Source organism: Grammomys surdaster, unplaced genomic scaffold, assembly GCF_004785775.1.
Source record: "Grammomys surdaster isolate TR1022 unplaced genomic scaffold, NIH_TR_1.0 255, whole genome shotgun sequence".
Taxonomy (NCBI): domain Eukaryota; kingdom Metazoa; phylum Chordata; class Mammalia; order Rodentia; family Muridae; genus Grammomys; species Grammomys surdaster.
Window position 1 is genome coordinate 6,215,059 of NW_021604696.1, and position 19,083 is coordinate 6,234,141.

Consider the following 19,083-nt stretch of genomic DNA (forward strand, 5'->3'; position numbering starts at 1 on the left):
TGCTGCCAGCACGTGTCCCTCTAGACAGCCTTCCATGAGATCTACCCAGAAAAGTGCACAGGAGTGCCTTCCCAACGCCTCAGGTGCATCATTTCTTTGAATCATGCAGGTCTAACTAAGAAGGGTAATTTTAGAAGGCAGTTTAGTCATGGAGAAGACAGGGACAAGAGGAGTTGACTTTATGCTGGTGACCATGTCAGACCAGTCCTAAACTATGCCAGTCAAACTTGCTTCCTGATTTTTTCTTCCTTCTTTATCACTGGGCTCAGTTCATCCTTCAGTGACTCAGACTAAAACCAGGTAACATACCTGCCATGAAGACAGTTTCTGACCAGACAGGCCCAGGATGGTGCATGCACGCCCTGAGATGACCACGTCCAACCAGAAATCCAGCTTCTGCCAGGGTAACAATGGCAACTATCTTATGAAATCAACACATCACTGCTCTCAACATGGGTGCATCCAGTACACTTCTGACTAAACCCAGGACTTTGGAGAGCTGTGCCCTGACAGCACTAGGTGCCAGTCATGTGCTGCTTTTCACAGAACTCAGCAGCCAACTCACATTGGCACATGTGATTCTGACATGCCACAGGTCACATTGCCCGAGTGATTCAGAAAGGAAACACTCTACTATATGACAAGAGGTCAAAGAACCATTTATACGCAGGCCAAGAATAATAGTGAATTTTCCAGAAGCCTGAATAATCCAAGTGATCAGTTACTTCCTGCTTCTTGGAGAAGAATTCATCCCTCTTTTCGGTCACGGCATGCTTCTCTGTGGTGGAGATGCCAGGTGAATCTGACAGGGACATTCTTTCGGGGGCACTTGAAGGCAGCACCCATTTTGTGGCAACTGTTTAATTTGTAGAGATGATTAATCCACATGAAGCAAGGAAGGAACTGGCAGAGGAGGGGCCCAGATAGCTTTAGACAGAGGTTGGGTCTGGCCTAGCCAGCATCTACTCTGAATATGACTTAAGCCAGGGTGGCGACACACAAGGGGCTAAAGGACCACAGAAGACCTGCACTTTCCTTTTCCACAGAGGATGCACATGACTTGGTAAAAGAAGGAACTGGCCATGGGGGCCAGCATTAAGAGCACTGACTACTCCCTGCTCACCGCTCCAGGCTCCCAGGACACCAGGAAGACTGGGTTTCTGCTTACAGTTGGGGGCAGCAGCCCTGCAAGCTTAATCCAGTGTGGACATGAAGCCTGAATAAAGGCTGGCTCTTAATCTAACTTTTGGATTTGAAAATGGGAAAAGAATTACTTGATATATGTGTGGTAAATTTTTTATTTTTAAAATTCATGTTGTAATATACATTGTATCAATAAATGTCATGTGCTAGTTGAGCTAAGCTAGCTATGGAACATGTTTTATCTCAAAGTATCCTCCACATCCCTTCATCTGGGGATGTGTGTCCTCTCCTCGACTTTATGACAAATGACAAAACACTTGGATAGTCCAAGAGTCAAAATACAACATCCTTGGAAACAGCTGGGAAGTAATTTATTCCCACACACCTTTCCAAGGTCAGAGGGCTCAGCTACAGTCTGTCCTCGATACCCAGGCGCCTGCAGTGGGAGAGGGTCGCTGCAAGTTCAGCCCGGAGAAAACTCCGGCTGACCGCGTCAGCTTCCCCAGCTGGTTTCTGGGATGCTGTGAGCACCGAATTTGAGGATGTTTTAGTGTTGCTCTTTGTTCTTTTACTTGGAAGCCTCACTCAAGGGGACACTTGTGCTCTGCCCAAGACTCTCGGCCGGGAGCTCCAGCTGACTGAGTTAGGGGGTTTATGCTGGTTCTCTGAATTCCCAATCGATTTTTTGGTCTCTATTACTTAACAGCTGCCCACTCAAATCCCCAACCGTGGATCCTGTAGTCATTCTTCCTTGGTAACACACAGATTACCTATCTTAGATAGGCAAGGATTTAGTTACCCACGGGTACACATTCCTAATAGTCAGTCTTTTTTGAGGGGTGGGGTAGGGGAGGAGTGCAGTGCCAGACAGAAGGCCAGGCCTTTGGCTTGCTAGACAAGCACTCTGTCTGCCACTGAGCCACACCCCAGCTCCCTTATTTTTAAGATCGGCTCCTGTGAGCTGGAAGGCAGGCCCAGCAACACAAACTCTCTGCTGTAGATCCCTGAGCCCTGGGCAGAGATGACACCACACACCCACCCCTGTCCAGTCAGGTTAACAATGCATCAAGTCGAAGGCTCCTCAGCCCAGGCTGCTCCTGAGGTGATGCTGGGCTGTGCCTGTGAAGACACACAAAGCAATGAAGGGCGCTGTTTCAGACAGCAGCAGGTACCTTAGAATTGGACCGGACCTTGGCAAGTCTCGAAAGCCAAAGGGGACCCTCGGAGCCAAAGCACAAGGGAAAGACAGAGCACAGGAAACAGTCCCAGAGAGAGTCATTCCCGGTCAGAGGTCTGAGAGCATTTAAGGGAAGAAGCATACAAAGACACAGTCTCCCAGGTCCGAGAAAAAACTCCACAAGGGAAAGGGCAGACGGTTTGGTGGCCATCCAGATGGAGGCTGAGCATGCCGAGAGTGGTCACAGAGGGACTCAGGACGCCTGTGCCCAGCCAGGAAACTGATAACCAACAGCTTTTTAGAAAGTAAGAAGAAAAAGCACACATTTTCATAAATATAAAAATTGTTTACAAAATAATTACCTAGAAAGTTCACTGGGAACAGAATAAAGCTTCCTTTGAGTTCAGCCACAGTGGACTGAAGAGAATGGCCAATGTTTTTGTCTTCCCTTGAACACCCCAAAACTTTCTGCAACCTGTCGTTTTTCCAGCCTTATCCACACCACCCCGGTTCTCCTGAAGACTGATTTGCTTAGCAACTGCACTGAGCCAACCTGAAGACACATGATTATTGGTTGGGCTCAAGTAGACAATGAGCCTAATGCTTGGGAAAGGGGGGGGTGGGGACGAGATGTGAGAAGCATGTTGGCATAGACCTTGAGGCATGGACGAAGCATCTGCCAGCCTGACCTGGTACAGGGTGGGCATCTGCACTGCAGCCAGGGCTGCAGGTAAGTTGAGGTAAGGAAGAACATGGTGACCTTTCTGCCCAGCTTCTGGGCCAACACAGCAATGCGTGCTCTGGGATGTGGGCACTGGACTTGGCTTTTTTCAGTTGCTGCCAGCATTTCTCCCTCTGGCGAGAAGAGAGTCCCAGAAGATCAGCCACTTGTCTTCCTCTGAGGTACAAATCCAGCAGAGCCTTTAGCCCCAAGGATCTAGCACCCGCTCGGGTGCAGTAGTCTTAATCAAATGCTCAGATCAATAGGTGTGGTACACCTGCCCAATCAGTTCATCAGCAGTCATACCGACAGGTCAGAAAAAACAGCACTTAGTACAGAACTGTCAAATGGTGGGTTTCCCAGCTTCCTCTAGAGATCATAATTCTTCATGCTTCTGAGATCCTAGGGAAAGAACAACAGGACGTGAGACTTAAGTCCTAAAACACAGTGTGACACTGTCCACGGCACGCCACTGTAGCTCTCGGATGGTTTACAGAAGCTTGGCGTTCACTAGGTCTGTATGAAGATTTGAAAGTGAACCTAAGAGAAGGAAACATGTTTGGTTTTAAGAACTGACTCGCGCTCGGGCTACACTGCCTCCACAAGGGCAGCGCTGGCTCTCAGCCACACACTTCTCAGAGCCTCTGCACTTACACATTCTCTCTGTGAGCCAGGGCATCTGTTCTTTGATCCTTACACTGTTTTAAGGTTGCTAAGTGACACATAACAGCAAAGTCAGTCTCTTTGTGTATACTGCTTTCCCCTTGAGTTATTTAAGATGATTCTCAACAGAGGCACTAATGTACTTGTACGTCACCATTACTGTGCGCACACGCCATGGTGTGCTCAGAGGACAATTTTGTGTTTCTCCTTTGCTCTGACAGGAGTTGTGGGAATGAGGACTCAGGTTATGAAGCAAACACTTGTCCCGCTGAGCCATCTCTTGGGCCCACTGGTACAGAATTTTAAAGGCTCACTGTAACAGATGCGCTGCTTTTAAACAAGCGCTTTCCAGGCACACAGACAGCTTCAGCAAGGCTCGTTTACCAGCCTCAGCCCTGTCCTTCTCTATGCATGGCATTATCACTCCATCTATAGTTCTTGACATAGCAGATATTAGTGGTGACTCTAATTTGACCACTGTCTCCTTATTCCTCATACATGGTTCTTCTTTTGAATAGTCTGATATTCTCTGTTCATTTATCTATAGATAATTTCATAATGAATTTAATTTCTTAAAAAAGTATTTTCATTTTTTATGTGTTTGGGTATTTTGCCTGTCTCTGTATACCACATGCATGCTAGGTGCACAAAGGCCAGAAGAGGGCACCAGATCACCTGGAACTGGAATTACAGACAGTGCTTTTAAAGCTGAGCTGGCTCTCCTGCTCCAAAGCTGAGTTTTTATGGTGAGTGTGTGACTGTAACCTTCTAGCTATGACAGTTACTATCCTGCAGTCTCCGAACGGACTCTCAAGTCACTCCAGATCCAAACTCTGCACTTGCTTCTTAGGAGAAGTTTAAAGAAGGAGAAATATTTAATCACAAGTCCAGTTTATCCACTATTCCTGTAGGCTGGTCTCAGACACACTGTGTAGGTGGAAATGAGGTTAACTCTTGGTCCTCTCGCTTCCCAGCCTGGCGTAAACCGTCTAGCCTAGCCTTGCAGGGATGGACAAAGGGATTAGATGTTTATTTGTAAGCTTTAGTAGCTTCAAAAATAAAAACACGACAAATTGCCTAATTTGATGGATATTTGTAAGGTTGTTGTAAGTTTACAGACTCCCATGGTAGGAGAAAACTGGAAGCAAGCTGTCCTGATGTCTACAGGCATGTGGTGGTACACATGAACACCTGTGTGCACCACACCACAGAACAAGCACACACACACACACACACACACAACTTTTTAAAAAGCATCTCTTCTTCCTTTGACTCAAATAAGTAAACACACATGTGTTGTGTGGAGGACTATAAAACTACATTAAGCATGCTATTTCAAAGGCTAGCTGAAGGGCACAATGAGAAACAGACCCTGGATGAGGTCAGGATTGAGGGAAATGGACTCCTCTGTTGTCTTGGCAACAAATCAGAAGCCAGGAATCACTTCTCCAAAGTCAGGCTCACACTTACCTTCCAGTGTCTCTTCTTCACGCAAGGTCCCCAGCTCCTTCTCCTCTTGGAAGAGGGTCTGTAGCTGCTTGATCTCCTGGTCGTAGTCTTGCCACTCAGGGACGATCCGCACAGCGGCCTCCAGTTTGGGCTCCTTAGTCATGGGATTGTTACACTGCAAACACAACAAACACACCTCAGTGGAGCTAGAGGAAAGGCACACTGTATGTATAGACGCCACAGGGTTCCAGCAGGCATGCGTGAGACTGAGTAAGGAAGATTGGGATTTCAGGACTAGCCTGGGCTACACAGAGGCAGCAGAGGTTACAGGCTAAGCAGAAACCTGTCCAGGCACAGGGATGGAAGTAGAAGACAAGAGTGACACAGCAGAAGTCAGCTCTGCAGGCTGCTGCACATGATCTGGTGTCCTTGGCAAGCGAGGACAAGCCCCGCTGAAATGACCAGGATGTGCTCTGCAGCTCCAACCACAATTCAGAGAAAGCCAATTTGAACCAGCACTAGCAGCCACCAGGCTCTGCTACAGGCCACAGGGCAGGGAAGGTAGCTCACCAGGTCAATGGTCTTTGCCCGCTTCTTAGAGGCATCGTCACACCACGTTTCACACCAAAGCCATTCCTGAGGGAGCGATTTGATTGGCACCTGATGGATCATGTTATTGGGCAAATCCTGTTTGGTAAACAAAATAAGACACAAGCATCTAAAAACTCAGAAAGAAATATAAATAAGCAACCAGTGTTGGCTTAAAATTCAACCAGAGTGCTGGAGAGATGGCTCAGCATTTAAGAGGATACTGTTTCTCCAGAGGACTGGAGTTCAGTTCCCAGAACCCATGGTGGGCAGATCACAACCACTGTAACTCCAACTCCAGGGGATCCGATGCCCATTTCTAGCCTCTGTAGACACCTACACATGTGCACATGCCCACATATAGACATGTATACACATAATTAAAAGTGAACACACAATAGTACTCCCTCAACTAGGGGCCCAAGGGGATGACTACAAAGTTAAGGGCATTAACACCTTACAGAGACCCCAAGCAGGTTCCCACCATCTGGCAGCTCACAACCATCTGCATCTCCAGTGCCAGGGATCTGGTGCCCTTTCATGTGCTCCTCCAGCACTAGGCGCACATACGGTGCATATACACACATGCAGGCAAACACATATACATATAAAAAAACACAAATAAGACTCAACTACATTTTCATGTATGAAAGTAAATTTTAAAAAATCCCCGCTGTTTTCTTTTGCTTTGTTGAGTCTGTTGCCCACGCTGGTCTGATCCTCCTGCCTGGCCTCTCAAGTGCTGAGATTACAAATGGGAGTTACCATGCAGTCTCTGCTCACCTCTGAAGGCAAAGAGATGGGCCTTACAGTTTATAGTTTTCCAGAAGAGAAGCACTGACTCTCCTGCTCCCAAATGCTGGAGCCCACATTTCTTCCACAGTGAAATGTTCCATTGTCCTAACATTCTCAGTGTGTGTGTGTGTCGGGGGGGCAGTAAGATCCAATATACCACTGGAATGAATGCACAGAACTGACTGAGATGCTTGTAAAGAACGACACAGTGTATTCAGCTGAGTGTAGTGCTGGGCAATCCCAGCACTCTGGAGGCAAAGGCGGGTGCATTCGCAGTCAGTCACTGAGTTCCAGGCCAGCATGGAACGTGAGATCCTGTCTCAGAACCATAACCAGGTCAGTTATTCAAGCAACAATCACTACAGCCTTGTGCACAGTGGGCTAAGACAGATGACTCCTGTGGTGGTTTGAATGAGAACGGATCACAGGTTTAAATACTTGATCCCCATCAACCACATGGCAGGTTAGGAGGTGTGGTCTTGTTGGAGGAGATGTGTCACTGGGGGCAGACTGTGACATTTCAAAAGACCTACACCATTCCTGGTATCTCTCTCCTTCTCCCACTTGTAGTAAAGATGTGAGCACTCAGCTGTTTCGGCTACTGTGGTTTTTTGCCCCATCATCAAGGCCACTAACCTTCTGAAGTCATGGGCCTAGTTAAAGGCTTTATCAATGGCCTTGGTCATGGTGTTTTGTCACAGAAATAGCAAAGTAACTGAGACAATTTCTTTCCTCAAACCCTGTCAACAAAATAAACATTAGACACTGCTGAACCTGCACTACAGCAATACAAAGAATAGAGTGTCCATTTAACTTTATACTCTGTGGGAAGAACAAAGGCTACTTCTAGCATCAGCAGACAGGGTGAATGGAGACTAGCTGGGTTTCTGAAGACACCGAGGAGCTGAACGGTGTTATGAAAGATGCACACTTGGGGCTGAGAGTGTGGCTCAGTAAAGTGTGTGCTCTGTATGGATGAGGCCCCATTCACTCACTGTCACCACCACCACCAACACCAAAAAGAAAAGCATATGTTTGTAGGCATCAAGGACCAAATAAGAGAGTAAATTATTAGGCCAGAGAACAGTGACTCTCAAAGAAAATGTAAACTCTGGGGTTCACTCTTGAGCATCTTAAGGTGCTTAGTAATGCCTTCTAAGAGTTATCAATAACTACCCATTCTCAGCAACTAAGACTCAGATATAAAACGCTTGTAGTTGACAGGACTTCCGAAGGACCAGCTTCGGATGCTAAAAGGGCACACCTGCAACGTCAAAGTGAACAACTGGGGTGGTTTGAAGGAGAATTTCCCCCATAGGCTCAGGTTCTTGAACTCTGTCTGCAGTTGACTGGGCTGTTTGGGAAGGCAGCATGGCCTCTCTGGAGGAGGGGCATCAGTAAAGGCAGGCTTCGAGTTCATAGCCTTGCTCCTTGCTCTACTCTTCGCTTGGAGTTTGCAGCGAAAATGTGATCTCTCAGACTCCTATCTGGGAGCCTACTGTTAGCAACTACCCAATATCTGATTTGATTTAGTCCCAGTCCACAAGATGGAACCCATACCTGTCACTGCTTGAGAGACCAAGAACATGAGACTAGACAGCCCAGGAACCTAGTAAAATCAAATACTATTGTCCTTTAAAAAACAAACAAACAAACAAACAAAAACCAGAAATAAGATGACTCCCAATGACATTCTGCTACAATCACACATCAGTGCCTTGCTCAGCCATCATCAGAGAAGCTCCTCCTGAAGCGGATGGGAACAGATACTGAGACCCACAGCCAGAGCTTACACAGAATGAGAGCCCTTAGGACACTCAGCCCTAAATGACATGTCTGTATCAAATCACCTCCTGCCCAGGGCTCAGGAAACTCCAAGACAGAGGAGGCAGAAGTGTAGCAGCCAGAGGGGATGGGTGACACCAAGAAGACAAGGCCCTCTAAATCAACACTATCACCGCACATATAAACTCTCAAGACTGAGACAGCATGCACAGGGCCTCCCTGCATAGGCCTGCATGGGGTCCTGGAGCTGAATGGAAAAGTGGACATGTGCCCCATCCCTAACCCAGAAGCCATCTCCAATTGACAACCACTTGCAAATGAAAACTTAGTTTCCTTCAAGGAAGCCTCACTGGGAAAACAAACTACTCCAAGGGTAGGCTGCATGTCCAGTAGGAGATGGCCACCAGAAAGGACACTCAATGGCATCTTTGGAGGTTCTTGGATTCTTAATGTCATGTTGGGACTTTTCCCCTTTTAAAATAATTCTTTTAGTTATATATATATATATGATTGATATATATATATCATATATATATATATGATATATATAATTAAATGATATATATTTATATATAATATATATTTTATAATATATTATAAAATATTCCTACAGCTCCTTTGCATAAATATCATGGCTTCCAGTTTAGGGTCTTTATGGGATTCCTCCTGAGTATGCAAACGAGTGGCTTTCTGATTCTTGTGCCTTTTCCTTCTGTTCGTTTTGTTCAATTCTGAATGTGTTAGCTTTTGTTTTATCTTTTTATACTGTATTTTGTAATACCTTTTTTTTTTGGTGGTTGTTGTTAGTAATACCTTTTTTTTTTTTTTTTTTTTTTTTTTTTTTTTTTTTGTTTTTACAAGACAGGGTTTCTCTGTGTAGCCCTGGCTGTCCTGGAACTCACTCTGTATACCAGGCTGGCCTCGAACTCTCGAACTCAGAGATCCGCCTGACTCTGCCTCCCAAGTGCTGGGATTAAAGGCATGCGCCACCACCGCCCGGCTTATACTGTATTTTATTATTATCCCTTAGACACTATTTTCTACTGAGAGACAGAAAGCAAGTGAATGCAATGTGAGGAAAGGGGGAGGAACGGGAATGAGTCGGATATATTATGTGAGGAAAAAAATCTATTTTCAATTTAAAAAAAAATAAAGGAAAGAAACAGCTGAGAGAAAACATGAACAAAAACAGTCATATGCACAGAGGTCGTGATGAGATCCAGCAGTTGGGTCAAAGACCTCGCAGTCCAAACAGTTGCTTTGCATGAGACAGAGGATTTCAGCACAGACTAAAAACAAAAAATACTAAAATGGAAGCAAATATGTTAATTAAAATTAAGGACAAACAGAAGGCTAATTAGACAAGAAACCTGAAGAACAAAGGACAAAGACTAAAATAACGGATGGGGGTGGGAGGCGCTGAGCAAAGGCCAACCCAACTTGTAGCAAAGATACAACCTGGTAGCAGTCCAAAGGTGGAGGGATAGAGGGGTTCTTATACACACACTACTACTATCGGCTAGCATTCATCCAAACTGTACTGCCATAAATTAAGCTGTTAATGGTAGGGACTGGAGAGATGGCTCAGTGGTTAAGAGCACTGAGTGCTCTTTCAGAGGTCATGAGTTCAATTCCCAGCAACCACATGGTGGCTCACAACTCTCAGTAACAGGATCCAACGCCCTCTTCTGGTGTGTCACTGACAGTGACAGTGTATAGAGTACTCACATACATACAAATAAATAAATGAATCTTTTTTTTAAAGGAGTATTATTAAAAAAAAAAGTTAACGGGAATCATCAGTATACAAAAACCAGCTCAAAAACATGCAGCAGTGGTCAAGTAGGGTAATGCATACACCTTTAATCTCAGGACTCAGAGTCAAAGGCAGGCAGATCTTTGTGAGTTCTAGGTTAGTCTTGTCTATACAGTGAGTTCCAGGCCAGCAAGAGCTACATAGTGAAATCCTGTCTCCAAAATAAATGAACTAATATTTCATTTACATATATTTTACTTATTGCGTGTGTTTAGATAGACAACTTCAAATATAGAGTATTAGAATGACACACTAACAATAAGCAGTAGTGTCTCCCATTGCTGATGGAAGTACAGACGAGAATTGTACTATAACACCACTGTGCAGTTGGAGAGCTGGCTCAGTGGTTAACAGCAGTGGCTGCTCTTCCAGAGGACCTGCATTTGGTTCCCAGTACCTATACTGGGTGCCTCACATCTTCCTGTAACTTCTTCTGGCCTCTGAAGGCTATACTCACATACACATACTGGCCCCTGCCATAGAGATATACTTAACATTAACATCTTTTTAAAAGCTTTTTAAAGTCTCTAGTAACATCAATAAAGACACAAGTAACTGATGACCTACAGTGACATTTACACATGTAAGCACAGGTGCTCACAGTGGCAGTGGCATTATTCATATAAGTGAAAAATTTAAAATATTCCAGGACAGGGTGGCACGGCTTGTGGTGCCTGCTTCTCAAGAAGGCTGAGGCAAAAGGATTGCTTGAGTCCAGAAGTTCATGGCTAGTTTGGAGAACATATTTCAAAAACTTATTTCAAAAACTTGTTTTGTTTTGTTTTGTTTTTGGGAAAGGATTTCTTTGCTGTCCTGGAACTCGCTAGGTAGACCAGGTTGGCTTCTGCCTCCAGATCAGCTTTGTCTACAAAGAGAGTTCCAAGTCAGGCAAGGCTACCAAGTGATACCTAGTCTCAAAACAATAGCAGCAGCAGCAGCAGCAGCAGCAGCAGATTGGCAATAGATATCTAAAATACCTAAAGTTACAAATGGAGCTGAAGAGAAGGCTGAGGGTAGGGGCACTCGCTGCTCCTCCCCAGGACCCAGCACAGCATCTAACAACTGTCTTTCACTCCAGCTGAGGGTGATCAGACTCCCTCTTCTGGTCTCTGGGAGCACTGCACATACAGTGCACAGACCTACATGCAGGCAAAACACCCATGCACATAAAGACAAATAAACAGAACAGACACCCAAATGAAGTGAACCTGAAATTTCACTTCTGAAAATGCTTTGTATTGGAAAAGTTATTCAGCAAGCCTTCCTGAAAGTTTCTGACATGAGGGGCTAAGGGTTATACAATTTTTAATACTTTATTGTGTGAATTCTGAGCTATTTGACAGTTTCAGTCGCCCCCCCCCCCCCCCGCCACACACACATCCCATGAAGAAATAGTTCAGTTCTGAGAGAACACAAGTACTACTTCATTTTCAGACACAAATGGCATGCTTTTATGTGTAATGTCAACAGTCACTTACTTGATCAAGATTTGAAAGACTGTTGGGATCCTGACTCAGACCTTGGTACTGTCCCCTGAGTCTGTCACCAGCAGCTATTTTCCTAAACTTCTTCAGATCCACAACATACAGCGCACTGAGCAGAGAGGAGACACTTGTTACAGCCAAACCATCAATTGATGTTAACAATGAACCCAGCTGAACAGTGGGATAGGCCACGAATGCAGCAGGCCAGTGTCCCTGAGAGAGTGGAAGATGGTGTGGAGGGCGCGTGCACACTGCAGAGAGGACCACACACCTGCAGGCCACACACATCCTGCTCTGACAGCTCACCGTGGGCAGCTTTTTATTTTGTTGTCTTATAAATTAATTTCCGAGGCAAGATTTCTCGATAATTCAGAAGACTTGGTGATAAAGATCATTGAAACTGACAAATGGTAACAGTTTGCCAACACTATCCTGACGACATCTTAGATGACGGTGGTGGGACGAGCAGGCAGGGTTACAATTCCCTCCGGCCAGGAAACAAACTACAAAGCTGAAATCACTGTACCTCATCATTCATCTCTGTATGCATTCATTTTAACAAGGAGTTATTGAGGGCCCTAGAGACTTGACTCAGAGGTTAAGAGCCCTGGCTACTCTTCTAGAGGACCAGGGTTTGGTTCCCAGCATGCACACAGTGGCTCACAACCTCCAGCAACTCCAGTTTCAGGGAATCTGACATCTTCTGGCCTTCATGCAGGCAAAATACTCATACACATTAAATAAGTAAATCTTTTCTTTAATTTTTTTTTTTTACGTGTATGGGTGTTTTACCTGCATCTACATCTGTACATCACATGCAAACAGTGCCTACACAGGTCAAAAGGCATCAGGTGCCCTGGACCTGGGGTTATAGACAGGTGTGAGCCCTATGTGGGGGCTGGCTATTGAAGCCGGGTCCTGTGGAAAAGCAGCCAGTGTTCCTCATCTCTGAGACATCTCTCCAGTCCTGTAATATTTCTGTATGAGCCAAGCCTCCAAATTACCTTCTTCCAGAAGACATGGAGTGTCCATTAGAAATAATAAAGGCATATACTGCTGGTGGGTTTTGTTTGTTTGTTCTTTGAGACAGGGTCTCACTTTGTAGACCAGGTTGGCTTCAATTTCACAGAGATCTGCCTGTCTCTGTCTCCCAACTCCTGGGATTAAAGGCATGTGCCACCATGCCCAGTCAATACACTGACCCAAGAGGTTAGAAATATGCTTGAAATAGGCAAAATAATGTATTTAATAGATTATACATCAGGACACACTAACAGGAAAGCTATGAAGAACTCATTGCAGTATATGCAGCTATATAAATACACTAAGTCTCTCTTTATATGCAAGTGTAAGAGCCATAAGCAGGGCACCCTGTAGGGAGCACCCTTTCAGTACCTGATGTGATACTTCCGTCCAGCCAAATGACTGGCCCAGTACCCTGACTTCCAGAAGCGGTAGCCATCCATCTCTCTCCTGCTGTCGCAGAAGGGTGTGTAACCATAAGGTGCACCATCCAAATTGAAATCTCTTAACTCCTTCAGATCTGTCCGAACAATCTGCAGTAAAGAAAACCAAACCATTTACTAAGCAGCATACAGGTAACTCTAAGGTAGTTTCCCTACAGTATGATATACTTCACAAGGCAGCAGGAAGGGCAGCACACTGGGTAACAGCACAAGATCTAGAACACAAGCCGAGTTCCCCCAGTGTTACATGTAACCTGAAATCATCCAACACACTCATGTTTTTCACAGTTGGTCCCCAGCTGCTGAGTAGTGCTATTCTGAAGGCTGTATAATTCAAAAGTATTGAACTAAATTTAACAGGGAAATTTCAAAGCTGTCTCTGCTTTGGGTCAGCTGTATGTACAGTGAACAGGATCAGCATGTGAGGAGAAGGATATTAAAAAGCACATAGTTTAGCAGTGTGAAGATAGCAGCTGTAACTGTTACGGATGAACATCACTGTGAAGACAGCAGCTGTAACTGTTACAGATGAACATCACTGTGAAGAAGGCAGCTGTAACTGTTACAGATGAACATCACTGTGGAGAAGGTATGCACTTTTCACTGACTGCTGGAGCGGTCTGCAGCATTCTTTGTCATCAGAACCAAGAATGCCCCTGAACTTCAATTACCACCCATGCCAGCAACACCTGTCCTGCCTGGGCCTAGAATCCTAGTATTCTAGAGACAGAGACAAAAGAACAATTTGAGTGACAGAGAAAGGCTCTGTTTCAATATCAATGGATGAACTGTAAATAAATAAACAATAAAGTATCTAACTTTGGGCAGATAGTGGGCATTTACTTTGTAACTTTGGTATTTATGGTAAGTGAATTAATACTAAGATAATAGGACTGCACACACTGTAGAGCAGCTGCATTTAAGACAAGCTGACGATGAGATAGATGTGCTGGGAAGTGCAGACCCAGGGCAGGGATGGACTGTCTTCCGTGGAAGCTGTGGACCCACAAGAGGAGCTCGATTTGACGCTGGCTAAGACCCACAGGTGTGGGAAGTTCCACATCTCAGAGACAGCTGCAGACCTCAGCAGGACACCCACACTTGACACTCAGAGGAAGGTGTGAGACAGACATCTTGTCCCTACAAACCAGTCCCACAGAACAAACAGCACCTTAACCCTATTACGATTTAGTCCTGAACACTGCAAACACCACCACTAAAAGATAAGAAAAGATGATTTCGATTTAAAAAACGAAAAGTACTAAAGAAAGAAAAACTCAACTAATAAACTAACTCCAGATGTGCAAGTCCCAGAGCAGAAACAATTTTGGACACCCATTACTGGCAGTGGAGAGCTGCTGGGAAGGAGGATCTTTCTCTTTTTAGGATATGGTCACTAATAAGATCCCCAGGCTCCAGTGCCCATGCACCTATGGGCTGCACCCATGTGTGTGAGCTTACCTGATCGGCATCCACAAAGAGGAATTTGTCAACAACCAGTGGGAAAAGCACGTCCAGGAAGAGGATCTTGTAGCCCCAGATGATTCGCTGCTTTTCCGTCTGTTGGTGAAGCCACCGTGGCCATTTGTACTGAACAAGCTCATACTGGAAATTGTATTTTTTGGCCATGTAAGGTATAAACTCCTAATTTTAGACACAGGGAACAACAATCATTCATTCTAATGAAAGGGGTTAAAAACTAAGAGTACAGATAAAACAAAGATAGAAAAGAATATGTTACAGTGTAAATATTCCCTTAACAAGGTTTTCCTTTTCCCCATGAACAAACCTTAAATGTGGGGGACAAATAGTTCTTCAAGAACCAGAATTTCACAGGAGTTTTGGTATTCTTCAGGACTGATAGCATCATGATGCTGCCAAACAAAACAAATAATTATTTCTCAATGCTTTTTAACCTCAGCAACATTAAGCAGAGAAAGCTGACAAGACTGACTGCAGAGCTAATTCACGTCACAGATCAGTTAGGCAGAGACCTTCGCTAGTGGGAAGTGTACATACTGCACTATAACGATGTCACCAAAGGAGAGAGACGATTTTCCTGTAAGCATATGCCAACAGAGAGAGGCAAATGCTAATTATGCTGCACGTTTAAATGACCCATCTCATCAACTGACGGGGAGTGAGTCGGCACCGGAGGTCATGGTCAGGACTACACCACTCTCCACACCCGTCTTCAGGCACAGGGACATTTGGTACTGAGCAAATGGTGCACACGTGCACTCCCTCTGTCACCGTGAGGCAGAGAGCCTGGAGAGCCAGGAGTCAGTAAAGGGGAAGGGAACCAGAGGGCACAGGCTCAGGAAGTTATCACCACTGCTGTTATTTTAGATCGGATATTTACTGGAAAAAGGACTAAAAGTTAACCAAATTTTTTATTTTCTATATGAAATTTATAATGGAAACTAAAAGAACAAATAGCTATGAAACTGGGACAATGACCTTCAAGTAATGTGTCTTCAGTGCTGAGCCCAGACACCCTGAGACCTCAGGATCCCACAGACTGATCCTGAAAGCCTTCCCCTCTGGTAACCACATCAACGAGTTCAAGCAATGGCCTGTCCTGCATGACCTAGACAAACTCTCTTCCATTTTAGTCTCAGTTTGCAACCAAAGGTGTTCTCACATAAAACCAAGATCCGGCTTTAAACCCCCGTGGATCTGTGGAAGATGGCCAAGTGGTACAGTTTCTGTTCTTTCTATGCCAACTCCTAGCTCCTGGTTTATGCATTATTTGATGGCCAAAAAAACCAGCAATAGTCTATAAGGTATGCATAGGATACTAATAGTCTATAGCTTTGTAATAGCCACACAGAGACACTAACTATGTAGCTCTACTTCACTGGAATGAACCAGATCAAAATAGAACTGTATGCAGTGAGCTAGCCACAGCCTAAGACTATGTACTTCACATATATACATATAATACATCGAGCAAATCCTTTTGCACAAAGAATATTATAAAAATTCATTTACATAATAATGAAAACTAACCGAAGAAACCTTTCGTAGAGATGACCAGACGCAACAGAGAAAATATTGATTATGTCATCTTTTTCTTGCTTCACTTCCTCAGTCTTCTGTCCTGAGAAGCCCCTGTGACGACAGAATTAAAAATAGCACTTACAATGTGGGGCCAACCCAACCTTTCAGGAGAGGAAAGGGACAGTGCCTGAGTCTTCCTACTCCAGAGGTAACACTTCGTGGGAACAACGGGGATGCTGGGAGGGGCACAGGGACAAGGAGGAATTAAGGAGGATGTTCTCCAAAGGCACCAGGTCATTTAGGAATACACAGAACACAAGCAGAATACGCAGCTGTCCCATAGGAGGTCAGCAGAATAATGACAGACACCTCTCCCAGCAGTGGGCCCCATCCACCAGGAAGGAAGAGTGCACATCAGAAGCACATCAAGTGGAAGAACATTTTCCCTCTCTTAACCAAAAGAGAAACATTCTTTTCCAACTGAAGGGGGACAATCGGGCTGGAGAGATGGCTCAGCGGTTAAGAGCACCGACTGCTCTTCCAGAGGTCCTGAGTTCAATTCCCAGCAACCACATGGTGGCTTACAACCATCTGTAATGGGATCTGATGCCCTCTTCTGTTTCATCTGAAGACAGCTATGGTGTACTCATATCCATAAAATAAATAAATAAATCTTAAAAAAAAAAAAAAGGACAATCTAGCTGCATGAAGCAGGTCAGAAGCTCAGAGGAAAATGACCATATTCCAAAGGCTGCATGGTTCACACCTCTCAGCCCTCCCTGTACATGTAAACTGTTCACAATGCTGACTTACCACTTGAATGAGTCCCAGAATCCGGACTCGTTCTCATTCGTCCCGTCACTCAACAAGTCTTCATTAGCCATGTCTGCCTTCTTCTGAACCTGCAATTGTACAGGATAGGTCTGACAGGTGCAAACCTGATCTGCACTGGCTGCACACTAGTACTGCCAACAGGAAACAATCAACCAATTCTCCTAAAGGAGCCCCCACCCAGATGCTGAGTAAGGCAGTGCTTTTTATCAGAATATTCATATTAAAGCCTTCAGGGAGAAGCCAGCAATCCCTTTGAATCTACAAGGAGCCAAAGATCAAGTTCAGCTGCTTAGAAACAGAGGGAGTAAACCCGGAAGACTTCTTCTTCTAGCTGACAACTTCAAGGGAAGAATGCAGCCTACAGGAACCTTTGAGAGAGGCACGTCAGGCCGCGGTCCATGTTCCGGACTTCAACCACAAAGGATTCTCTGAGGCAGTTCTCCTCCTGTTCAGCCATGCAACAGCTGACTTCAGGCTTTACCATGTGCAACAGTTACTTATCCTACAATCATTTTACTTTAAGACAAAGAATTTCAAAACGCTGAGGAAAGAGTAAGAAAAGACTTTAAATAAAATCACCTATTTTTGTATTCTGTGTTTGTTTTTGTAGACAGTGTCTCATAGCATGCAAAGTGGCCTCAAACTCAGTCTGCAGTCTAGACTGACCCTGAATCCCTGATCCTCCTGCCTCTAACTCCCTAGTTCTAGGACTATAGGTGTGCACCATCCTGCCTATAAAAACTATAATTTTACTGTTGAGTTGCCACTGGAATTTCCCAGTTTTCTGAAAATAAAATAACAACACTATAAACTGTAGGTAGGAAAATGGCCAAGTCAGAGCAGGAGGGATGGCTCAGTGGTTCAGACCTCATACATACTGCCCTCCCAGAGGGCCTGAGCTCAGTTCCCAGCACCTATGCTGGGTAGCCCACAACAACCTGTGATACCAATACTCTCTTCTGCCCTTCACAGGGACACGTGTGTCATACAGTCACACAAACACACTTACATATGTATAAATAAATAAAACTAAAAAAAAAAAAGTCAAAGCTAAGCTAGGCGCAATGCCTTTAATCCTAACACTTGGGAGGCAGTCAAACATATCTGTGACTTCAAGGCCAACCTGGTCTACATAGCAAGTCCCAGGCCAATCAGGGCTTCAGGGTTACACAGTGAGACCCTGTCTCAATAAAAATGGGGAGGAGAATACGCAAAGTCTCTGTGGGGACATTCTGTATAAAATGGGACTCTGAGATTACCAAAATGACAATCTGTTGGCTGAAGGAAACTAGAAGCTTATCTTCACAAAGACATTTTTCTTAAGCAGCATCCCTAGAACTACTAAAACAATCAAACAAAAAACCCAACTAAACAAATAAACAACACCTCCAAATGGAAACAGAGCAACTTCCAAATGCAGCAGTCCTACTTTATCTGATGGAAACATTCCAAGCCCCTAGTGGATGCATGAAATCTGAGAGGAGAGAACCGTGTCTGTGTGTGTGTGTGTGTGTGTGTGTGTGTGTGTGTGTGTGTGTGTGTACACATATATTCTATTTATAATAAAGCTTCATGTGTAAGTTAGGAAAGGTAAGAATCACAACAATAGTTACCACAAAGTGGAACATTAAGACAGTCTCTTAATGGACTACTCCGAGAGGGCTCTCCTCACACAGTCACCAGTGTGTGTATCTTCAGACAGTAGCTGGCCACAGTCTCTGAGGCCTGGCCACAGGAGGGACTGCTGTCTGCTCCCTGACAGTAGCCGCCAAAGCCGGGCAGACTCACCTTCACTTTGATGATCTTGCTCTTGAAATTATTGAGGATGACGACAACATCATTTGCATCAGGAGGGGAATCTGTACCGTCATGGCTTAGAGACAAGACAGAGAAAGAAGTCACAATCCCAAAGTGCAGTAAATACTCAGACAACTGCTGTGGTTGTCCATCTTCATCATAGAAATGCTTTTTAAAACCAACAGTTTCCTCACAGTCTAAAAGAAACACCTTTACAGGAACAGAAGTGTTCATGGAAATCTCCATCCCTAGGCTAGAGAAGTGAACAGACTTCCTTCCTACACCCTCCTTCAGAGTACCAGGCAAAAGCAATGGGTTCTCAGGCAGAACAAACACAGGACAGATCATGACAAAGCTTGTTT

At 44.7% G+C, this 19,083-nt stretch overlaps 1 protein-coding gene across 3 annotated transcripts in view; it reads right to left on the reverse strand.

Moving 5' to 3' along the window:
* Positions 1-1,280: 1,280 nt before the first annotated feature.
* The window catches only part of Uggt1 (UDP-glucose glycoprotein glucosyltransferase 1), a 98,712-nt gene continuing 80,909 nt past the window's right edge, over positions 1,281-19,083 (reverse strand). For all 3 annotated transcript variants that reach the window (XM_028775358.1, XM_028775357.1, XM_028775359.1), the window contains 10 exons: positions 18,713-18,797; positions 16,904-16,992; positions 16,100-16,201; positions 14,877-14,961; positions 14,549-14,731; positions 13,017-13,177; positions 11,616-11,730; positions 5,724-5,840; positions 5,175-5,328; positions 1,281-3,443 (listed from right to left, as the gene is read on the reverse strand). In XM_028775358.1, coding sequence (XP_028631191.1) covers positions 3,418-3,443; positions 5,175-5,328; positions 5,724-5,840; positions 11,616-11,730; positions 13,017-13,177; positions 14,549-14,731; positions 14,877-14,961; positions 16,100-16,201; positions 16,904-16,992; positions 18,713-18,797 — 1,117 coding nt within the window. In that variant the 3' untranslated portion in view covers positions 1,281-3,417. The remainder of the gene's footprint in view (positions 3,444-5,174; positions 5,329-5,723; positions 5,841-11,615; positions 11,731-13,016; positions 13,178-14,548; positions 14,732-14,876; positions 14,962-16,099; positions 16,202-16,903; positions 16,993-18,712; positions 18,798-19,083) is intronic.